At 42.6% G+C, this 23,230-nt stretch overlaps 1 protein-coding gene across 1 annotated transcript in view; it reads left to right on the plus strand.

The window, feature by feature from the left end:
* The window catches only part of IFTAP (intraflagellar transport associated protein), a 73,923-nt gene that overhangs the window by 23,984 nt on the left and 26,709 nt on the right, over positions 1 to 23,230 (plus strand). The window contains exons 3-5 of the mRNA XM_090032956.1: positions 16,014 to 16,171; positions 17,488 to 17,559; positions 19,413 to 19,479. Of these exons, the coding sequence (XP_089889082.1) occupies positions 16,014 to 16,171; positions 17,488 to 17,559; positions 19,413 to 19,479 (297 nt within the window). The remainder of the gene's footprint in view (positions 1 to 16,013; positions 16,172 to 17,487; positions 17,560 to 19,412; positions 19,480 to 23,230) is intronic.

Consider the following 23,230-nt stretch of genomic DNA (forward strand, 5'->3'; position numbering starts at 1 on the left):
CTGGTAGACAGGAAGTTTGGTTTGGTTCCTGATATCATGATCATCAAAGACATGATTTTGGAGGTGTCCAAAAGCAGCACTGTCAGATTTTATATGGTGTTGAATATCATCATCTATGTTTAGCTTTTGGGAAAGGTGGCTGCCTAGGCAGGGGAAATGCTCAACATTCTCCAGGGATTGCCTTCTAATTGTAATATGTGGAGGAGTTGCTGGTTGGTTTGGGGTAGGTTGGTAAAGTGTCTTAGTTTTCATGAAGTTGACAGTGAGTCTAAACATTTTGTATGCTTCACAGAAGCAATCAAGAGCTTGCTGAAGCTATTCTATTGAGTGGTACACACAACACAGTCACTAGTATATTGAAAATGAGAAACGGAGGGGTTTGTTGTCTTTGATTGGGAACCTAACTGATTGATGTTAAGGAGCTTTGTGTCTGTGCAATGCTGGATATTGACTCAGATGGAAGTTTGTGAACAACAAGATACAGACTATCTGTGATATACGTGGAAAAGACTGTTGGTGCAATCACACATCCTTGCGAGTCCAGTTCTAGTAGTCCATTTCTAAGCTATTGCTTAGGACACAATGAAAAAGTCTGATAATGGCAATACATTTTAGTGGGCAGTCAAATCTTATTTGGATCTTCCATAGGGCATCTCTTGTGCCTGAATCAAAGGCCTTAGTTCAGTGAAGTCCATGTAAAGATCTTGGTATTGTTTGCAACACTTCTCCCACAGCTGTCTAGTAACAAAGATCTTATCTATTATAATTTTGTGTGGTCTGAAACCACCTTGAGGCTTAGAGGGAATCTCCTCAGCAAGGAAAGTGAGTCTGAGGAAAAAGTAGGCAAGGATTTTCCAGCTATGGAAGTGGACAGGAGTGCAGTACCACAATCATTGCTGCAACCTGTTCTATCTCCTTTTTGAATATGAGAATGATTCTGTCATCTGTCAAGTCACGGGCAATTTTTTTCATGTTTCCAGATTTTCAAAATAACGATGTGTATCTGGAGTGAGAGCTTTTTTCTACCTTAAAAATTACAGCTGGTATTCCGCCAGGACCACATGCTTTGTCGTTCTTCGTCTGCTTAATGGCTTTCAAGACCTCTTGATAAGTTGATGGATGTGCAAGGCAGTTCTCAATGGGGTCTTATGGAAGGGTTTTAGCTTTCAATGACTTTGAAACCCCAGGAAATAACTTATGATATAAAGTGACATATGGATGTTGTGTCATATTTTCAGTACTGGATATTCAACAGAACTAGTTTATGTCCCAATCTCTCGTAGAATTTGAACATTCTCCATCCTGCCACTTTTATTGCCATGCGATGTACTGTGCAAAAATGCTTTCTTTAGCTTTAAAACACATTTAAAAATCTGCCATAGAAAAAGTGTGCTACAAAATAACAACAGGTCATCTTTTTTTTCTAATCCTGAGGTGGAATGAGCAATTCATTAAAGCATAAAACGTGTCTTCTTGTTTCCTCCCACAAAAACAGGGAGAAAAATTTAGTAGCAGCCCAAGCTACGTTTTCATTTGGATTTTAAATTAGGCCCACAAATGAAGGAATCCAGCTTCTGGTGTAGTCTGTTGTACATGGAGATTCTTCTAGCAACAAAACGGTTATCTGAATCTGTGTTCATATTTTGAATGTTTCAAGCTTGAGGGTGGTTGTTCAACCCATTCTAGCTGTTACATATTCCACCTCCCAAATAGGGGTTTGGGCTTTTGACCGGTTTTTAAAATCATATCCCTCTTTTAGGAAGGTAAGCTGTCATGTCATTCATTGATTGATACCCTGAACTCTCTTGTTTTGATACTTTTGCAAGCAGCGGGCTTGGTAGCGAAGGAAGTTGGAAACTGACTGACCACTTTTGTGCTTCCAGGTGGCATTCAAGAGGCATTTTCAGTGCTGTTGTTATCAGACTAATTTAATTCCCCAGTGAATGTTGAGTGCTGTATTTAGTTCACAGTCCATTTGGCAATAGCTGCCTGCTTCCTTTTTTCGTTAACCATGTTTAGAAAAAAAAACAAAACCCTTTAAACTTCAGCATAAGTGTCTGTGAAGGCACTTAAAAAATTTGAGTTTAACAGCAAAAAGCATGGCTGAAAAGAACACATGGAACAACAATAAATTTACTTTAATTTTAAAAATGGACGAATAGGATAGTGTTAACCCCAAGAGAAATTTGTAGTCTGCCTCGTGTGAGTGGATTTGCCAATAAAAGCAACTAGGCAGTTCAATAAAAGTAATTAAATTAATCTGTCATCCCCAGGGAACTTAAACAGGGCATGAAATAGGGAAACAGCATCAATTCAGAGCTTTTTATTGATATATTTTGCTGGATCATTGCAAAGAACTGTTCAAGAGAAATAAAAGGTATGCAGTTTCCTATTGATCATAAATTCAGTGGCTATCTCTGTGTAAACTTCTTACATCATGGAAGAAAATCAAATTTCATATAAGAGTGGCAATGTCATTGTGAAAGATTCTTACTGAAATAACAACAGATCGTCTATTTCATGGGTACTTTGATTCGTTGTATGATAGATTTTAAAGTACTTTATAACAGAAGGTAAGTATCATATTCTCCATTACACAGACAGAAAAACTAAGGCTCAAAGAGATGAAAATGACTAGTCCAGATTTGCACAGCAGGTCAGTAGCAGGTTCAGGAGAACAGTTTAGGTGTCTTGACTTCTAGTCTGGGTGCCAGTAAGAGCCATATAACACTGACTCTTAAAAGCACTGTCAGGAATTTTCCTTGCTTTTTTGTTGTAGTTTCTAAATATTACATTTAAACATATTTTAAATGGTTATTTGCAATGTAAACATTGCAAAAGATAAAGCACTGCTGGTTTGTCACATAATTTAACACTGTATAATTTAAATTATGCATCTTAGGCATGTACCCCTTCCTACGATATATCCACTGTGTAGCTGTGCAAAATACCTGTCTATGCCATTCCACACCCCTACTAAGGGAACCAGGGCATTTTACAGACATCAGTTAGCTAAGTTTTGCACTGTGTCAGTGAGGTTGGGTAGTATCATCATGCCTTTTTTTTACACATGAGAAAACAGGCAATAGTCAGGTCTGTTAATTGCTCTGTGTCTCATAGAAGTTCAGTAGGAAGATGAAAAACAGAATTCAAATGATCTAACTTCAAGTCTTGAAGTTTGTTGATCTTGGGGATGGGCAAAAGATGGCTTGCAGGTCATATCCAGCATACCAGTTGATCCTATCTGACCTGCTGGCTGTTGTTGGGAGCCTGGGGAGGGAGGGTTGCACCCCGCATTGCTCCACTTTGCTGCAGCCAAGGCTGGGACACACATTGTGCAGACTCTTTCACCTCTTGCATCTATCCTTCCACCCCTGGCTTCCTGTTGGCACTATGGCTATGCAGTCCTGGCACAGTGGTCGCTGGCAGCTGGGCCTGCATGGGTGGGGTGCAATGCGGTGTGCTGAGTAGCTGTCCCACCCACCTGCCGTGAATGGGGGAGACTCAGTTGAGGATAGCTGCACCTGACTTTCCTGGTGCAATGCGCCAGCAGTGGTTCATTGTGGTGGGTGTTTGGGCAGGATGGTTACTCAGTGTAGATGTGGGAATGGAAGAATTTGTGCTCTTCCTGGCCTGGCCTCAGCTGCTGCAGAAAGGAGTGTTGGGTTCCTGCTGACAGCCTGTGGGCCAGATGGGATCAGTCAGTACTTTCTGCTCCTCCCTGCCGGCCATCAACAGCTCACTAAATCTCATTTTAGTGGCCCTCCAGCCCAAGTAATAGCCTACACTTAGTCTATCCAGATACCCCATCCAGGGCCTTCAAAAGAGAATTGTAATTTAGGTACCTAATTTAAAGCACCTTATAAATCCTGATTTTAAGAGCATGGGTATTAAGTAATTCTGATAATCAGCTGCCCTCAGGATGTCTCAAGTTGGGCCCATCATACTTCAGACCCTAGCATCTCTAATCACTTTTAAAAATCTTGATTATTACTACTTTTTATCTTGTAATTTTGATTTGTTCCCTATCTTTCTTTTTTTCCGTGATGTTAATTGTTATGAGAAAAATAAATTGTACAGAATTATTAATATCAAGCCATTTTAAATTGAATCCATTTTTGTAATGCTAATAGAATCAGATGAGCATCTGCCAGTTTGCTGAATTTTACCGTAACGAGATATGCTTAGAAATTTCTATGACCACTTCTGTCATCATTTATGTATTATTAGTGTATCACCCAGCCTTTTTACTGAGTCTCTCCTCAGCAATTCCCACAGCATACAAATGTTTAGTACTAGAAACTGTGCTGAGAAAGCAAGAAAGGATGCTGGTTTCCTAGTTAGAGTCTAAGCACATTTTTAACAGTTTGGTAGTAAAATAAAAAAAGTTAATATAATGAATGTCCTGCCTTTCTGAGAACCAAACAGAAATACATCAAGTTTCACTTAACCAAGGTAAAAGTAAAGGACCAAAATGTGACACATTTCATTCAAAATCCTGAGAGAGGAAGAGACAATTACTCTGAGCTGTTCTCTAGTCTTTTTCTATAGATCCCTCTTCCTGACACTCACTGCCAGATGTGTGCTCAGTTTCTCTACAGAATGCCTCTCACAGTACATTTGGAAAAGATTTAATTAATTCCTTCCAGCTGGCGTACCTCTGACATGCTGTAAATTCCTGTAGTTGGGCCATATTAAGGTAGATTGTCCAGTAGCCAAAGGTATCAGGCCAACTCTTTCTTGCCAGCTTCTAGAGAGATTTTATAGCCGTTATCACTTACATGTTCATATATACTCTCAAATCCAATGCAACTATAATATCATGCACACTGTATAATATATGCCTTTGAAGAACTGTTTTTTTTCTTTTCACATAAACCTTTAGTATTGTTCTGATCTTTTAAGACAGATTTACAGAATTGATCTATTACGTTGACACTATGTGGTCCAGCTCTTGGCATTTCAGTGTCAATTGGTGTAGCTTTTCTGTTTTATTCCAGCTGAAAATCTGACCCAGTATTTTTTCCTGATTCTTTCAAATTAAATCTATATAGGATTATATTTGGTTGGTGCTGATTGGAAAAGCAGGATTTTGCCCATGCAGGAAACTGAAATGGTCAGATGAACTTAAGCCCTATGATTTAACTGAGTGGGTGCATATTCAAATATGGAAGGTTTTTAGCAACAACTCTATTGTACCGTGAAACTTATATACATAAAAAATAATTCCATGCCAGCATTTTACTTTACATATTGTCAATGTTAGGACTCTGCAGAAGTCACATGTCCTGTTTACTCCCCTCTTTGTCCATCTGACCATTTAAAAATATTTTATTTTTTTCATGGTTCAATAGTGCTGTTGCTGAAAACCTTCTGTATCTGAATAGACATCCTCTAAGAGCGGGTAGTTAGCCTGTTTTGTAAATGGGGTCACATTGGCAAGGACTTTCCTTTCAAGTACCAAAGCCACAGTGGTAGTCTATGTTCTTGAAGTCAAATCAGAGCTTTGCTTTAGTGAAGTTCAAACAAAGCTTTCAGAATTTAATCATTTAAAATTATTAGGTATTAATTTTCTTGCATATCCCTAATAAATTCAGCCAAAAATGACCAAGCAGCTGACTTTGCTGTTGGGGATGTTTGGTTTCTGTTTGTAATATTACAGTGGCCTGACCTTGCATTGAGTGACATTCTCCATGTAAATCCACTGAGACTAGAAAGGTGTAAAGCAAACAAGAATTTTTCCTAGAATAATTGTAACTGTAAAAGGAAGGAGAACATTTTGTTTTCAGTTACATAAGGTAAATATAGTGTTATTCTGGAGTTCTTACTATCATAGTTAGAAGCAGAGTTTGACTTGATTATTAAAATAAAATTAGAAGAGCTTTTAAAATCAGAGCTGGAGTGTCAGGCCTGACACATTATTTAAGTTACTTATGATTTAAGTTGTATTTTGACAATTAGGGTTATTTTTAATAGTAGGCGCACAGGCACATACAAATATACAGCTGAAAACATTTAAATTAAAACACTTTCTTACCCTTTTCACTGTTTGTGTGTTTAAAATGTTTAGACTGTAGTCAAATTTTTCACCTTCTACCTCATCTCGCTTTTGTCAGTGCCATTAAAATTTCTTTATAGAAATGAGGAGAAAAAAGATCTAGTAGGTTTTATTGGCTGATGCAGGACTCAGTGGCAAGCAAGAGTCTTTATAGTAGATTATTGATTGCTTTGTCTCTTCTTGTTTTAAAACATCTCATGCCATAGGACTTTCATAATTCTTCAGGGGCTACTATTTCATCTAATAGATTTCACTGTCAGGAAGTTTTTCCTTATTATCTTGATACGTCTGTCTTGTGGCTTCATAACAAATGCATCTTTATTCTTTGAAGTATGTGGGTGATCAGTGGGCATCTCTAGGAGATTCCACTCCAAATTGGAAGCCAAAAATAAATTTAAACAACACAGAGGGCTGGTAGATGAACAGAGAGCCCATATCCAGCTGGAGATGCTTTCTAATAGCAATGTGCTAGAGCCTGGAACCTGCTTTTCAGTGACACATGTTTATGATATGTATTACTCTAGAAAGGCTCAAATTTATTTTCCCAGTGACTCAGTCTTGCTTTTAGATATAGACATTGGACATTTTTTTGAAAAGTAAAACTGGAAAACTTTCTGCAAGTTAAATAAGTGAATCACCACATCATTTCAAGCTTCCTTCACTGCTACTTTTGGTTGTGCTTGTGTCCTTTATTTTGCGCTTTTGTCACAGGCTGTAAAGGCCAGTGTTATACACTGGGTCTTGGCAGGTTGAGAACTGTGACTGTAAATAATGAGTCAATTATCACCTAGCCAGGGGGAAGGCAGAACAATCCCTTTGCTAGCTGATCCCTCTTCCTTCTCAAAAGGACACAAAACAGTTGGAATTCAGAACACCAACAAAGGAATTTAGCCCAAACACTTTTCTACAAGATGCAGTTTTTCTAGGCTTGGTCTTTAGGTAGAGTGGTCTTTAGGGTGGAGTCTTTTTAAATTATTTATTTATAATCGCTGTGATTGCTTCAAGGGAGGCCAGTTGTCAAGATATATGTGAGGAAGCTATGGATTGCACTAGCTAGTTTGGATAACTTTAAAGCGAATCTCACTACCCCTCAGGGACTGTGCCCCAGGCTAGCAATGTAAAGTTGAACTCAACACCCAAAGTATGTGATGTAGACTCATTACAGATATGAGTGCTTATCTTGCATTCTGTTTGCAGCACGCGTTTTGCAACTGCTTATTTTTTCCTTCGATGTGAATTTTTTTTCCCTTCCAGTTACGATTCTAGCATCAAATTGCTGCTGTGAACATTTCATCAAATGAAATGCTTAATATTATATAACCCAACAGCCCTGCAAGGTTTGTTGCAGAAAGTTTTTGACAGCAATTTGTGACTTATCCAAGTGCCATAGCTGTAGTTTGGTGAAGGGGATAGGTCTATTTTTGAGTGTTTGGAGTTGAGGAATACTACTATGTAGATTGGTGGCCTGAAATATTAACATTACAGTTTATTTCTTATTATTTAATGTAAACTGAATAGGTTAAAATATTGCAGTCAAGGGAGAAACTGTCCCTCAGAAAATATACGAGTCTAATAAAATGGTTTTGTGGGCTTCTGTGTATACTGTCTTCTAAACAGTCCTGTTTCCAGTAGACAAATTGCCATTTACATTAGACAGAAATTACCCTAGGAACAAGAAATTCTCTTCTTGTTCCTGCTGAAAGCCCTGACCACTACACTACAGGTTCATACTTCACCTTGCTTGTTCACCTTCTGATCTCATGACTCTTACATCCTTGATTTGCCAGTGACCAAACTTCAACACACCCAACTTCTATAGTCTGATGCTTAGGGTATTCTCCTGGAAACTGGAAAATATGGGTTTGAATCTTCAGAGGCTGAGGAGGGCTTTTAATCCATATCTCCCATTTCTTGGGTGAGTTCCTCTCCTATTATGCAAATGGTGAGTACCACTGGTAGAGCTAGCAGCGTTATAATGATGCTGTGTCTGTTATGGTTCAGAAATTAGGTGAGAAGCAAGGATTTTTGCAGGGGTGATACCTTTATTGGACCGACTTCATGGCTGGAATAAAGTCAGACAAGCTTTCTAATACAAGACACTCTTCATCAGGTCTGAGGGTGGAGAGAAAGAATAACAGTGAATGTAAAAAGCCAAGGTAGAGCTGTGAAAATGGAGGGGGCAGGGAAATTCCCAGGGGTACCAGACAACCAATTAACAGAAGAAAAGAGGTTGATCAAAATGCATCAAAATGGATGGGGGAAGGTTCATTAATACTAGGGCTGTGCAAAGCTCTGGTAGCCAATTTGATTTGGAGGAGATTCGGCCCAATTCAGTGGCCGAATCTCCAAATTGAAATCGATGGGAGACCCATTAATTTCTCTGAATTGAATCGGAAGCCTCCAAATCGATTCAGATATTCGGAGATTCAGCCATAGACTCTGTAGGCCTCTGTGTACAGTAGGCCTCTGTGAAGTGGCTAGTATTTGCTTTGGATTCGGATTCGGCTGATTCAGGGGACAGTGATTTGATTTGCTGATTCGAATCACTGTCCTTAATTGATTCAGCTGAATCCACAAATCTTCTAATAACCCAGGCCCATCCCTGGCCTGCTCTCCCAGCCCTGACAATGTCTGCCTTGCCTGCCCCAGCTCCTGGCACTTGGAAAAAACAAGCCCTGACTCACCAGGTGCTGCATGGAAGGGGGTGATCCCTGCTGCCCCCACTGCCCCATGTTGTGTGGGGGCCCCTACACGAGCCCCCCAACCCACCCCCCCACTGTCCCAACCCTTTCATGGCTGCCCTGCCTGCCCCAGCTCCAGTCCTTTAAGGGAAGAAAAAGAAAAAATCCCCCAGATTCAGCGGTTCCTGCCTGGTAGGGGGGTGCGATCCCTGCTGCCCTCCGCTGCCCCATGTCATGTGCAGGGCTCTGCACGAGGCCCCCGAAGCCCCTGCAGGAGCTGGTGAGTTCAGGGGTTTTTTCCTTTTTTTTTTTCATAGATTTCATAGACATCAGGGCTGGAAGGGACATCGGGAGATCATCGAGTCCAGCCCCCTGCCCAAAGGGCAGGAAGTCAGCTGGGGTCATAGGATCCTGGCAAGATAAGCATCCAATTTACTCTTGAAGGTGTTCAATGTAGGTGCTTGAACCACCTCCGCTGGCAGACTGTTCCAGACCTTGGGGGCTTGGACAGTAAAGAAATTCTTCCTTATGTCCAGCCTGAAACAGTCTTGCAGGAGTTTGTGACCGTTCGACCTTGTCATCCCTTGGGGTGCTCTAGTGAACAAACGTTCTCCCAGATCCTGGTGGTCACCCCTGATAAACTTATAAGTGGCCATCAGATCACCCCTGAGCCTGCGCTTTTCCAGGCTAAAGAGTCCCATGGCTCTCAGCCTGTCATCGTAAGATCTGTTTTCCTGACCTCTGATCATGCGCGTGGCTCTCCTCTGGACTCTCTCAAGCTTCTCCACATCCTTTTTGTATTGTGGAGCCCAAAACTGGATGCAGTACTCCAGCTGTGGCCTCACCAAGGCCGAGTACAAGGGGAGAATGACGTCCCGGGATTTGCTCGAGAAGCATCTATGTATGCAAGCCAGCGTTTTGGTCGCTTTATTAGCTGCAGCATCGCATTGCAGGCTTATGTTCATCTTGTGGTCAATGATGACCCCCAAGTCTCTTTCTTCTGTAGTGCTATCCAACGTAGCACTGCTGAGCCTATAAGGATACTGCAGGTTTTTCTTCTCAAGGTGGAGAACCTTGCATTTTTCGGTGTTAAACACCATGAGGTTCTCGTCTGCCCATTTGCTGAGCTTGTCCCGGTCAGCCTGGATCACCCGCCTATCTTCTGGCGTGGATGCTTTGCCCCAAAGTTTGGTGTCATCGGTGAACTTGGCCAGTCCACTCCTGACTCCAATGTCCACATCATTAATGAAGATGTTGAACAGTATGGGTCCCAGGACAGAGCCTTGAGGGACCCCACTGGTCACAGGGCAGCACGATGAGTGACTGCCATCAATTACAACCCTCTGGGTCCGACCACGAAGCCAGTTTCCCAGCCAGCGGATCGTGGTGGAGCCAAGGCCAAAACTGGGCAGTTTGGCCAAGAGATGATCATGGGATACCAGATCAAAAGCTTTTTTGAAGTCAAGATATTTGACATCAATCTCTTCTCCCTTGTCCAGGTGATAGGTCACCTGGTCATAGAAGGAAATGAGATTGGTCAAACAAGACCTACCCGCACCAAACCCGTGCTGGCTATCCCTTAGGATGTTAGCCTGGGCCAGTCCCTCAAGGATGGCCTCCTTAATAAACTTTTCTAAGATCTTCCCCAGGATAGAAGTCAGGCTAATGGGCCTGTAGTTAGCCAGATCCAATCTCCTCCCTTTCTTGAAGATTGGCACCACATTGGCCTTCTTCCAGTCTTCGGGCACTACACCAGAGCGCCAGGAGTTTTCAAAGATCTGTGCCAGGGGCTGGGCTATGACGCTTGCCAGCTCCTTGAGTACCCTGGGGTGCAGATTGTCAGGGCCGGCTGACTTGAAGGTATCCAGCTTCTCAAGATGTTCCTTCATGAGGTCAGCATTTATGGAGGGTAGGGGATCCCATCACCCGGATCTCCCTGTCCCATAGCAGGCATGGGTGTCCCATGGGACTGATGAAAGACTGACGCAAAGTACCTATTTAATAGGTTGGCTTTTTCCTGGGCGTCAGTTGCCAGTTGACCCATCCGGTTTAGCAGGGGTCCAATGTTGCCCTTGCTTTTCCTCCGGCTCCCCACATATCTGAAAAAGGACTTTTTGTTGTCCTTGATGCTTGCTTGAAGCTAGTTGGAGTTCAGTTGCAGCCTTGGCTTTCCTGGTTCGCTCCCTGCAGGACCGGACCAGTGCAGAATAATCCTCCTTGGAGGTGAATCCCGTCCTCCATCCTTTGTAGGCTTTCCTTTTTAGCCGTAGGAGGTCCGCTAGGTCCCTGGAGAGCCAGGAGGGCTGCTGTGCCTTCTTGCTGCCTTTCCTCCGTGTTGGAATAGATTTAGCTTGTGTATTGAGGATCGCTTCCTTAAGAAGCAACCACTGTTCTTGAACTCCCCTCTCCTTGGGGTCATGGTTCCTAAGGGCCTGACCGATAAGCCTCTTGAGCTTGTCAAAGTCGGCTTTTCTGAAGTCAAGGACTTCTGTGTTGCTGACTGACTTGCCAGCTTTACGGCGGATGGTGAAGGTGATCAGCTCGTGGTCGCTGTCACCCAGCTTCCCATCAATCACTAGGTCGCCGACTAGGTCGTGCCCCGTAGCCAGTACCAGGTCGAGCAGCGCTTTGCCTCTCGTTGGCCTGAGTCAGGTAGAGGTCATCCACGCACGAGAGAAAGCTTTGCAACCGCTCGGATTTTGCTGAGTGATCTTCACTTTTCTTAAAGGGCTGGAGCTGGGGTGGGCGGGACAGCCATGGGAGGGCTGGGGTAGTGGGTGGAGGTTGGAGTTGCAGGCAGGGGATGGGGCCTGGCAGGCGTCCCCTCATGGTCCCCTCCCCCTCCTCCAGCCCTGCTTACCAGCCCCGAGTCTAGCTCCAGCTCCCTGCTGCAGCAGGTGGGGACTGCCCAAATCATCAAAGCTCTCCAAATCTTTTCCGAAGATTCAGAGAGTTTTGAATCAGTTTGGACCTTTTTATTGGTCCCTTGATTCGATTCAGATTTGGAGTTTCGGCCACCAAATCAGGCCGAATCTCCTCTGAATCAAATCAGCACCCGAAGCTTCACAAAGCCCTGCTGTACAGGCAGGCACTAGGCCGTGTTGGCAGGAGCAGCTGGGGGAGCAGCCAGATACTCCTGGCTTAAGCTGGCAGCCCCAGAAGAAGCTGAGGCTCATCTGGCTGCTCCCCCAGCTGCTCCCCCATGAGGCAGGCAGTGCTGGCAGCCCCAGGAGAAGCCATGGAGCCTGCGGGGAATGATCGGGGAGCTGGGGGAATGATTGGGATATGGGAGCTTGAACAGGAACTGGGGAATTGGACCAGGAGCTGGTGGAACGAACAGGGGCTTCCCCCCAGCTAGCTTCCGGTTCAGTCCCCCAGCTCCCAATCATTCCCCCAGCTCCCCGATCATTCCCGCCAGCTCTGGCTTCTCCTGGGGCTGGAAGCACTGCCTGCCTCTCCCTGGAGGTGGGGCAGCTGGGGGAGCAGCTGGACGAGCCACGGCTTGAGCTTCAGGGGTTGGGGGGAATGATCTGGGACTGGGGAAACAAACAGGGGCTTCCCCCCAGCTCCTGGTTTGACTCCCCGGTTCCATCCCCCAGCTCCCTGATCATTCCCCCAGCTGCCCCATACTCCTGATCATCTATGTTGCCTTTCTCTGTACCTTTTCTAATTTCACTGCATCCTTTTTGGGTTGTGGAGACAGGAACTATACACAGAAAAGCGTCTCAGGAGAGTTGCACAGTGTGTACGTTTCATTGGCTGGAAAAGGTGTATGTATGGGTGGACATTAATAGCAAGCGTTCTTGTGTGATATAGTATAGTTTTAAGAGGAAACCTGTATAGTTTTAAAGTAGTAGGAAGCCAAATGTCAAAATGGGAGAGCTTGGAGGTAGGAACTATTCCTAGAATCTATATATAATCTGAGAGACAAACCTGTTATTTTGCTCTGATCTACGTGGTGCAACTTCATTAATTCCTATTAATGTAGGGATTCCTTCTGTGATCTTTTCTCATATGGCTAAGAACTGCAGAGCTCTGTCTGTTATGTTGCTATATTTTCCCTCCCCTATTTGTATGCAGTAATGGCTGGAGCACAGAGCTGTCCCTGGGGACTAATAACTGACTGGGAGAGCTGATTGCTGAGGACACTAACCCTGAGGCTGTCATTAAGGCCCCAGAAAATGCTCCATTCACATTACACATTAGGTGGTATTATAATGCACGACTGACTTTAAATGCCCAAGACATGTAATTATCCCTTAGAAATGCACCACAGAGTGTTTCTTATTGTTGCGAAATAGAATTTTCAAATTAAAAATAAGAAAGATGGTTAGACTTGTGCATTTATTATTCCTTATGAACACTGCTGTGATCTAGGCATGTGGTGAGTAGTACATGTGTGCCTCTTGTTCTAAAGCCATTTTCTAATGGCAAATGTAACTTTTTAGAATCACATTTTCTTATTTTCCTTTTGGTACCTCCTGAAATATTGTTTACTGTGGTTCACGGGGAAAAAAACCTCTCAATGCAAGGTCAGTAGTCAATAAGATTTAACACACATCAACTGATCTCTAAGTAGTTCCTAGACCCATTGCTGAAAGATAGCTTGATGATACTGCTAATCAAGTCCTAGATCAGTAGGCAGCTCTCTGCCCCATAGATACTGGAGGTGAGGTTTTTTTTTTAAGAGCTCACAGTTGTCATAACTTTGCACCTAGTGAAGATGGGAGCTTTTCAGTCATGAACAGCTGTTAAGTGCCACCTGGCTTATCACTGAGAGGCAAACCTAACTTCCAGCTGTATCTTAGAAAATCTTCCAAGACTTTAGAGGTGGCAGAGTAAGGTCAGCACAATGCACTTTCAAAAATCCCATCCAGAATGGTCAAAATTGCACTCAGAGAAGCTATACTATTTCAGATTGACCTAGTGAGAGAAGTCCTGTAAAACAGCCAGTGTTATCTTAGTGCACCTTCTTGATTTTTGAGCTCAGTAACAAGATGTAGTCTGTGGTCTGCCAAACATCAGATGTTTCCAAGGGTATTGTCCCCACCCAACAGAGTTGCAGGTGTGTTGAGGCAAACCAAATTGACAATATGTTATTGCAGAGTGTGTTTGAGGCCTTGCAAATTAAGTGAATGAATACATCCTGATAAACACTTGTATCCTCAGCTCAAATGACAGGATTCTTTGCTAGACTGGTAACAATAGGAGGGTGCTATAAACGATGGCTTAAATATAGTCAAAGAAGAAGATAGTAATTCACAATTTAGCCCCTGTGGGTAGGGGTTTAGTACAAGGTAGAAAACAAATCCTTTTGCAGGGTGTGATTCTGGACAAGTATTTGGAATTTCTTTTTCAAGGCATTCCTGCAAGAAAAGGTACTTAGCCAGAGCTCAGTTCATAGTCTGAAGTCTCACTGGTGCTTCTAACCCTGCTATTCATGTACAGCAGTTAACTCCTTCCTTCAGGCTTCTATGAGTGATAATAGGTGATAAGTCCACTTCTGTATAGCCTCTTATCTATACTCTAGAGTCTAGATTATCAAAACTGCCAGCACAGTTGTCACCCAAATTTCTGGCATACTTCCATGTCTCATTATCCTGGGAGATTTCAAATCCCTGTACCAGCAACACTTTTGACAAAGAAACTGCAGAGCTTCATTCCCTCTTAGATACCATAGGATTTTTCTTATGATCTGCAGATTCCTCACACAGAAAGGCTTGAATTTGATTCCATCCTTGGTCTAGATGTGGAGACAGGGATGGGTATAAGAACTGCCCTCACCTATCACTTTCTCTAGGAGAGGAAAGATATCTATTGAATTGGATGAGGGTGACCTTTTGGTGCATGGAGTAGCCTAAAGGCTGGTCAGTGTGTTTCATGAATGCAAATCCATACTCGCAGAGTGTATGTACGTGTGCAATTAATGTGACGCAATAAACTCTGCAGCAGTTTGAGCTGGAGTCAACTGCTCTCAGGCACAACATCTGCAGGTGCGCCTAGAACAGCACCTATTTGAGCCAAGATGGAGCACGCCTCTGGCTGGCTGGGCAGACTGGGCACAATTTACACCTCCAGTCACCATATACACATGCATTTTGGTGCAGTAAAATACTCTGCTGTAAGATAGTACTGTTCCCGACAGTACTATCCTATGGTGGAGTGAATTAGTTTACTGCATCTTAATACTGGAGGTGCATGTATAGACAATGACACATTACTGCGGAGTTGATTAGTAGATGGACCTACACAAGCACAGGTATTACAGTGGACATGCAGGTGTTGTAACTTGCACTGGTATTATGGAATGAGGATCATGTTCTGGTTTCAGTTACAGCTATATACATTTTCAGAAGCTCTCTTGATATGCAGATATGGTGGATTGACACTGGTGTCAGAGAGAGTAGATCCTGCCTCTGAATGTGCAGGTGTTTGTTTCACCACCTGCAGGCCTAGGCATGCCTGTATTCTATTTTGCACAGCATACAGATAGTGGCCAACATCTGAAAACAAGGTTTAAAATGAAGAGCGACGCAACAGCCTTTGTTATAAACTTAGCTTTTGTCTTTCTGCTTTTTACCCATTGTGTTAGTTTTAGGTACCTTTCTGTGCATTCTGGTAACACTGAATGTTGAATACCCAAGAGGAAGGCTGTTTTTAATGCTCAAAATGCTAATAAGGGCCACTCAGTACAAATACATGACACAGACAAGTCTTAAGCCAGGGGGGTCAGAGGTATAGTCCATGGGCCTGACGTGGCCCATGGAGCCCCATCATGTTTCTTCTGGTTCCAGAGTTAACTTATACACTGCACGCAGCATAAACTGGACTGGCCTTGTGCTCACAGCCCAGGGTTCACGCTGTACATGGCATCTGTTTCAGCCAGCTTGGGACCTGCACTGTGCATGGCACCTGCCCGGGCCAGTCTGGGACAGGTGCTGTGTGTACTGTGGGTCCTGGACCAGCTGGAGGGAAGCTGCATGTGCTGGATCTGGTGAGTGAGCAGAGGTGGGGGGATGTGATCCGTGGGTCCAGCCTAGCCAATGGAATTGGCCCATTAATCTGGCCCATGGACCAGCCCCGTGCCTTGTGGGGCCAGATGAGTTTGACATCCCTGTCTTAAGCTAAGGATGTGAATGAAAATTCTACTGAAAGAGCAGTAATTTTAATATTTGTGCCAGTAACATGGTGAGTATGAGTCCTAATTAGGCTCTTCTTTTCCTTTGGAGGGTGCTTTATGCTCTCTGATGTAATGCATGATCTTTTTCCTGCAGATGAAGTAGAGAAGAAATCCCAAGCATCTGAAGTGGATTCTTTAGAAAAAACATTTTCCGTTCATGAGTTACCAAACAGGAATAAAGAGAGTGTCTTATGTGCAAGAAGCAAAGAATCATCAGTATCTCTCTCATCACAGCCTTTGGAGGAAGATCAGGTAACAAGATTAGTTTGGTCCATAGAGGCAAGCATTAAAGAAACGATAGGTAAAAATATGCAGAGAGAAAGAAAGCCCTGACTTCATTTAGAAGAGACTGTTATGCTTCTAAAGGGCTCCAGTTGCTCTTTGGGAGAGTATGTACTGACTTGGGGATAGAGACTGCCTGATGCTACAGCTAAATTGTTTCTGCTACTTGAGCTAGTTTGGGTGCGTTTACAGTACAATAAATTCTTCAATATGGAAATTTTCATAATGAGCCAGTAGCCAGTGCAGAGCTGCTGGGCTATAGGGAACCTCTTGAAACTTTCAAGTTTGGGGCTTGAAGGCCCCATGTGTGTCTTGGGAAAGATGTAACATCAGGCAGGCTATGAAATGGAAAACGATAAGAATCCGCATATACAAAGTCTCCAGACCCCTTCATGGGTAAGAAATGATTAAAGGGTGAATGGCTCTGTAATCAAGAATTTATTCTATTAAACTCTGTATAAAAAAGTCATTTTGTGCAATTTATAGTGCAACACGCTTAACTGACTTGAAAAGCTGTGGCCGCTAGGGTTCAATCAAAAGCAAAAACAATCATTTTCCTCCTCACTAGCACATGCCTGTGAGGTTGAAACTCAAGCAGGGGTTTTAAAACAATCAAATTTTTTCAGTTTCTTGTATAATAATAGTGACAACAAAAGTGTTTTGCTGTTTTCTCATCAAGAATATGATTCCCTCATTGGGATAAACTGCCTTTTGGTCTCTTATTTTAGCCACTTGGGATCTGCCTTTCTGCCTCATAAAGCACTATAAGGCTTCCATTATCCTTTAGTTAATGGAACATCCTAATATTTATCTTTGTTGCTATGGAACAAAAGTTTCAGGCATGATTGCACATTTTTGTCACATTAGCAGTTTAAGAAACAAATACAGTAGTAATTGGATGCACTGGAAAAATCGCTGGTATAATAGCAGGAAGAGTTTGTAACGCAATAAATTAGTGTCTGTAATCTTTACACCTGTGCTGGAGAAAAGAATGGAAGGAAAGACTGCCTTTGGAAATATCGCTTTTGTTCTAAATGCTACTGTTATGCTAATTATGAATGCTTACATGTTTCTGTGATGGATTTAGTTTGGGTCTGTTTAGGTTTTCAGAGGATTACCCATCCACTGTTCACAAATCATTTCACCCGCTCGTTTTCTTATTTTATATATACACGTTTAAAGAGACCAGAAATTTGGCCTGTTCTTATGTATAAACTTGTGGGAGCTTTGAGTGTGATTTGTATTTTTGTTATAGTTACCTAAATGACTCTGCTTGCTACTTACAGGTAGTGATGAGTGAAGGCTTCAAAGTTGGCTTCTCTAAGAAATGTGATCTCATTTTGGCCAGAAGAGTGAAGGTACATTTCCGTGGGTGGAGGAAGAAGAGGAGGATGGTTGGTGGGGATTGTATGTGTTTGTGTTTTTGGTTTTCTTCAAATTGGGGATTAACAATAGAACACACCTACTCTTCGTCTCATGCATTTTACAATTTATTTGCTTCCAAAATTATCTTATTCTCAAATGTTAACAGGTCTTTGTTAACACATCTTCAGTATGACACATCTTTACATCTTTAGTATGATGCTTTCATCATAAATAGCAAAAGTCAGGTTATTGGGTGTGGGGTTGTGTTGGAAGAGGTCAGCAGGCCTAATTTCTGTGGTTTTGTGTAGTATGCTTTGGCTTGCACAATATGTAGCAACTCTGCTACACAGCAGTGTTACTTACAGGGAGCACAGCTGTGCTCCAGTATCTTCACTAGCATTCAGTTTGTTTGAAGCTACTGCTTTTGATTCGCAGAGCCCTTTATAGTTGGTGTGTCTCCATTTTTGTGTTTAACAGTTCTGATCAGTTGGGATGCTGCAGGTCTCACATACGTTTGTCTTATGAGATGAACATTTACAGTGGACTAAGCTGTCGGGGTTTCCTCTACATTTTACTCCAATAGAGCTCAAATTCATTGATCTCCAGGCTGTGGGAAGCAGGAATGTTGAAATAACCATTTTTTCCCTGTTTTTTCCCTAAGATAATTGGCTGAATGGAGTTGGTGGGGAAAGTCTCTTTTTTGGGTGAAGCAGAATCATTTTGGCCGTGCCCAACCATGGCTGGTGGGGCCGGGCCATTCCCTGTTTTCCTCATGGGGCTGACCATGGACAGCCTGGGCACTGCCCATCAGCCAGACAGGTTGAGTCCCACTGCCTTAGTGCCTTTTTAAAGGGACACTATTGTGGTAAAAATATATATACTAAAAAGGCATGATTTAAATTTGGAAAAATTTCCTTTAAGGTGTTAGTTTGCTACACTTCACCCTTCAGTTAACTTGGAAAATGAAATTAGACCTTGTCAGCTTCTCTCTTGTTTGAAGAAAATTTGCTCTCTCAGTCTCCTGTAACAGATTTCCAAAACTGGAGAGGAACATTTCATCTTTTCCCTGAAGAAAAAGAAATTACTTTTTATTTTTTTAAGTTCCTGAAAACAGGATTGGAAGGGGCCTTCAAGACTGTCACATCAAGTCACCTGTGTTTTCAGCTAATTGTTGACCCAAGGAATCCCCATAATTGCCAATGCAAATCCTCATATTCAACTACAAGTCACAATATCTGAAATACTAAGAGCATCTGATGAAAAAGGTATAAGAACAGTAGAGGAGGACACTACCAATGCCTTGATACTGTGATGACAGTTGGTTAGTGTATAATCAGAAGATCCGAGGAGAACCCCACCCCCAAAAAAACGTGCTCCACATGAAAGAGGAAGGCAAAAACTCTCACATCCTGGCCAATTTGATTTAGGGGAAAATTTCTTCCTGGCCCCAAATTTGGCAGCCATTATGATCCTGATTGGAATAGCAAGACTTCCAACATGGCAATTTATCTAAGTTTTATGGCTCTCTCTCCACCCCCTACTTTCTTTTAAAGCTGGTCCTTAACTATTTTGGCAGTGTTTCTTTAACTGCATTTGAAGTATACCAAACATATTTCTTTCCTTCAAGTAATACTGTTTAATAAACTTTCCATAGCAGCAGCCACTTTGCATAAACTCCTGCAAAATTACAGAGGAGAGTGCAATGCTGAAGTAGACAAAAATGACAATATTTGCATTATTGAGTTTGCTGTGGGAATCATGGTATTATTAGTCTTATTTTCATTACCAGGGTTTTTTTGTTTTGTTTTGTTTTGTTTTTTACCTTTTGGGACTTTTTTTTTGGTAGGTGGATAATTACTTAGCTTTAGAAGATTTGGACACTGATGAAGAATCTGGTCAAGAGAAATGCATTGGTATGTTTATTTTTCTTCACTTTAAAGATTTCTCTCTGCCCGCTTCCAGGCATAAGAACGTTCCATTTTCTTTAGAACCTGAAAGAGGTTTTGCTTTGAACTTTACATTTTCTGTCTGGAAGAAAATACAAAAATAATTTCTTTATGCAAAATTGTGAGGTGTTCAGTACAAGTAAGGTGTATTTCCTTTGATACTTTTGAATAATGACTTTCAGGTCTGTGCCAAATTGCAGTAGATTTTTCTTAGTAACTATACTCAAATTTTTCTGCATTTTTATTCTGAAATCATTTTGATTATACAAAATTTCTCCAAATGGTAATGGTGACTCTACAAATGCTGAATCATAAAATTCTATGTGTATCTATAATAAAAACAATTTTGCTCAAATGTGGACTGGTGTTCACTAAAATTATTTCATTGCACTATTAAAATTTAACAAAATTGAACCTGTTTTGAATTTAAAACATGGTATTTCCAAATTACTTCCTTCACTCTTGTGGTCACTCTCCCCCTACCTTCAAAAATTTCCAAATCTATTGTAGTATAGCTATTTCACATACTTGAAATAATTTTCTACCCTCCTCAAAAACCCACGTTTCTTGCAGAGTGGTTAAGTTATGTTGGTAGAGTTCCAGAGGTATGAGTTCAAGCTGTCCTCTGGATTTGTGCTGAACGTTGCCTTCTGTTGATTCAGCTATTAATGGGTACCTGATCACCCCAGGGTGAGGAGTCAAAGGTGGCTGGATGTGATGCTAGCCACACCACTCTTCTGGGTCCCATTCTCTCTAGGAATTAATGACCAGAATAGCAGTAGCCTGATAAATTATCTGGCTTGAGTGGGCCCTTGCCTTAGATATTTTTTTTGGGTCTCTGGACCCATTTACATTAAATGCCTGTTGGTTGAACACCTTTTCGGCCTCATAACATACCCATGAAGCAGGGAAGATGGGAAAAAGCAATACAAATAAAGTATTTTCCTTAGAAGGAACCTCTAAGAGAGCAGGGACTTGAGCTTAATTCTTCTGGGTTATTTTTTCTTTCTCCTGTCTTCAGAATTGTAGGACTTGAAGTATTGGGTTTTTTGGATAAGAGTGTATTTAGCTTTTTTTTTAAATTAAAGAGGCAAATTCAGAATTACGTTTATTCCATTAACCTTTATTAACGTTTATTCCATTATTTCAGAACACAGTTTAATTGTTTGAGAATGCATTCCTGTACTGGGCCTAGGCCATAATAGCTTGTTTTTCCTTCCACTGTAACAATATTTAGTTTTTCCCTTTATAGATTTATTAGAGAATTTAGAGCCCACTGATGCAATGAATTTACTCGATCTGATATCCCTTCACTTTAGAAGCCTCAGTTCAAACATGGTTTATATCATTAATGCAATTAGTTTAATAGTTTTAACTTAGGCTCAAGGGAGCACCCATCCCTATTTTAAGAGCAGGTTACAAGGGAATACATCTGAAATGATTGGCAGTACCAACTCATGGCAGGTTCAGCACTAGAATAGAAAGGATACTGAGGAGGAATGAAGTATACTGACAAAACTACAGTATGTAGCGGTTTGCATCACAGCTTCTTACACCATGCCTAGCTTTATCAGACACTATCCATCCTTTTTTGTGAGTATTAATGTTAATAATCTGCATTTAAAAACACCAAGTTAAACAGCTTGCATTTAAGCAAATTGAAAATTATAGCCTAAAAATTACTTTATTGTAGGAATCGGAGTCATATTGTGCTAACTTTTCAATTATTGCTGTTATTGGCAAATTATAAAAACAACTACCATAACATTCTACCCTTACTAGTGTAAACTATCACTTTGTTAGCTACTAACCATTTATGTGGCACTTGATTTGCTTTTCATTGTCTTCTGTCTTTAGTTGATCCCAAGAGAAAGCTTTCTCTACGTGATATGCCATAATGCAAAAATAAGCCTTACTAACCTCTTAATAATCCACAACACACATAAAAACAACATTAAACATTTACATAATGCTTTTAACCTCAAGGCACTGCACAGACATCAGCTAATTACTCCTTAGAACCCCATGTGAATAGAGAATCATACAGATATATAGATGAGGAAACTGAGGCACAGAAGATTAATATCTTGCCTGAGGATAGAATGGATCCAGTTGCAGAGCAGAGATTTAAATGCAGGTGTGAGAGGGGGCACGCTTAGGGCTGGGAACATGCTGGCCCACCCACCTGTCTCTATGGGGCAGTCTACCCAGTCTCACCTGCCACGACTGCTGTTCCCATAAACTGGTGGTATAATGTGGAAGGCTGCCCATTCCCAGCCCCGATGGCAAGGGGCACTATCTGTGGCTCTGAACCTCTCCTGCACAGCAGCCCATTCCTCACAGGTGGCATCCAGATTAGGATTACTCCCCAGTCTGAGACTGGAGCAAACCCAGTCCAAAGTTGGGCTCCATTCATTCTCACATTCACCCTGCCTCCCCTCTCACAGGAGGTCTCTTACACTCCTCCCCCTCTCACAGGGGCCTCTAGTATACTGCACATTACTGGGCACACTGTATTGCTCTTGCTCCTCTTGAGCAGCCCCTCTTGGGCCATCAGGCTTTGCTACTTGCATGCTGGCCTCACTACACAGTCCCTCAGTTCCTGCGAGTTCCCCTTCTCTATGTGGCCCAGCCTTGTGCCAAACCCTGGGCTGATTCTACCCCAAGCTCCTCACTGGGCAACTCTATACCACACCCCACCCTGGGGTCTCCTCCTCATACTTGCCACTAGCTTCTCATGGGGCTGGCCCTCACGCTGGCCTTCAAGCTTACTCCCATTTGATCCTCTTCAGGCCTACTCCCTGTTCAGCCCTACTCAGCCCCCTCACATGCACAGCCCTTCAGGCCTACTCCCAATTCAGCCCTGCTCTGTGCAGAGCCTCACACTATGCTCCCCATGCTACCCCCTCTGGGGTCTCTAGGATCTCACATCTCTGCTGGGCTCAGGTGCCTACACATGAGCATACCTCACCCCACTACTCCCACAGCTCTCATGATTACCCACCAGATGGTGGGGACCAGGGTTAAGGCACGCCTACCTGCCTTTCACCATGGAGGTAACTGGCCTGACATTTTCGGGGGGGCTTCTGCGCCACTAGGAACCCCACTGGGCCACCTTCAGCAGCAGGGTGCAGTTTTAGATCATGCCCAGGACCAAGAGCTGCCTGCTCTTACCTGCTAGATGCTCCCTCCATACAGCAGTTCAGCCAGGCAATGCCTCTATTTGCTGCCAGCACTAAAACTGCTGTCTCTTTATAGGCAGCCTGTGTTCTAAAATGGCTGCCCCAGTCAGGCACCTGCTGGCTGCCTGACTCAGCCCTTAAAGTGGCAAATACGCAAAGGTGCGCTGCTACAGCAGGTTTTGGCTAATCTAGTTTAGTACACAAACGTGAGTCCTCTCATCTGTATGATTGGTATCTTTTATGGTAAAATCAACTCCTAGTTGCCTAGTGAGAAAGGAGTTATAGTTCTTGAGCCTGTAGAATACTTATTTCATAGATTTCATAGACATTAGGGCTGGAAGGGACCTCGGGAGATCATCGAGTCCAGCCCCCTGCCCAAAGGGCAGGAAGTCAGCTGGGGTCATAGGATCCCAGCAAGATAAGCATCCAATTTACTCTTGAAGGTGTTCAGTGTAGGTGCTTGAACCACCTCCTCTGGCAGACTGTTCCAGACCTTGGGGGCTCGGACAGTAAAGAAATTCTTCCTTATGTCCAGC

Source organism: Crocodylus siamensis, chromosome 2 (genome assembly GCF_052110815.1).
Source record: "Crocodylus siamensis isolate JL-2025a chromosome 2, ASM5211081v1, whole genome shotgun sequence".
Lineage (NCBI taxonomy): Eukaryota > Metazoa > Chordata > Crocodylia > Crocodylidae > Crocodylus > Crocodylus siamensis.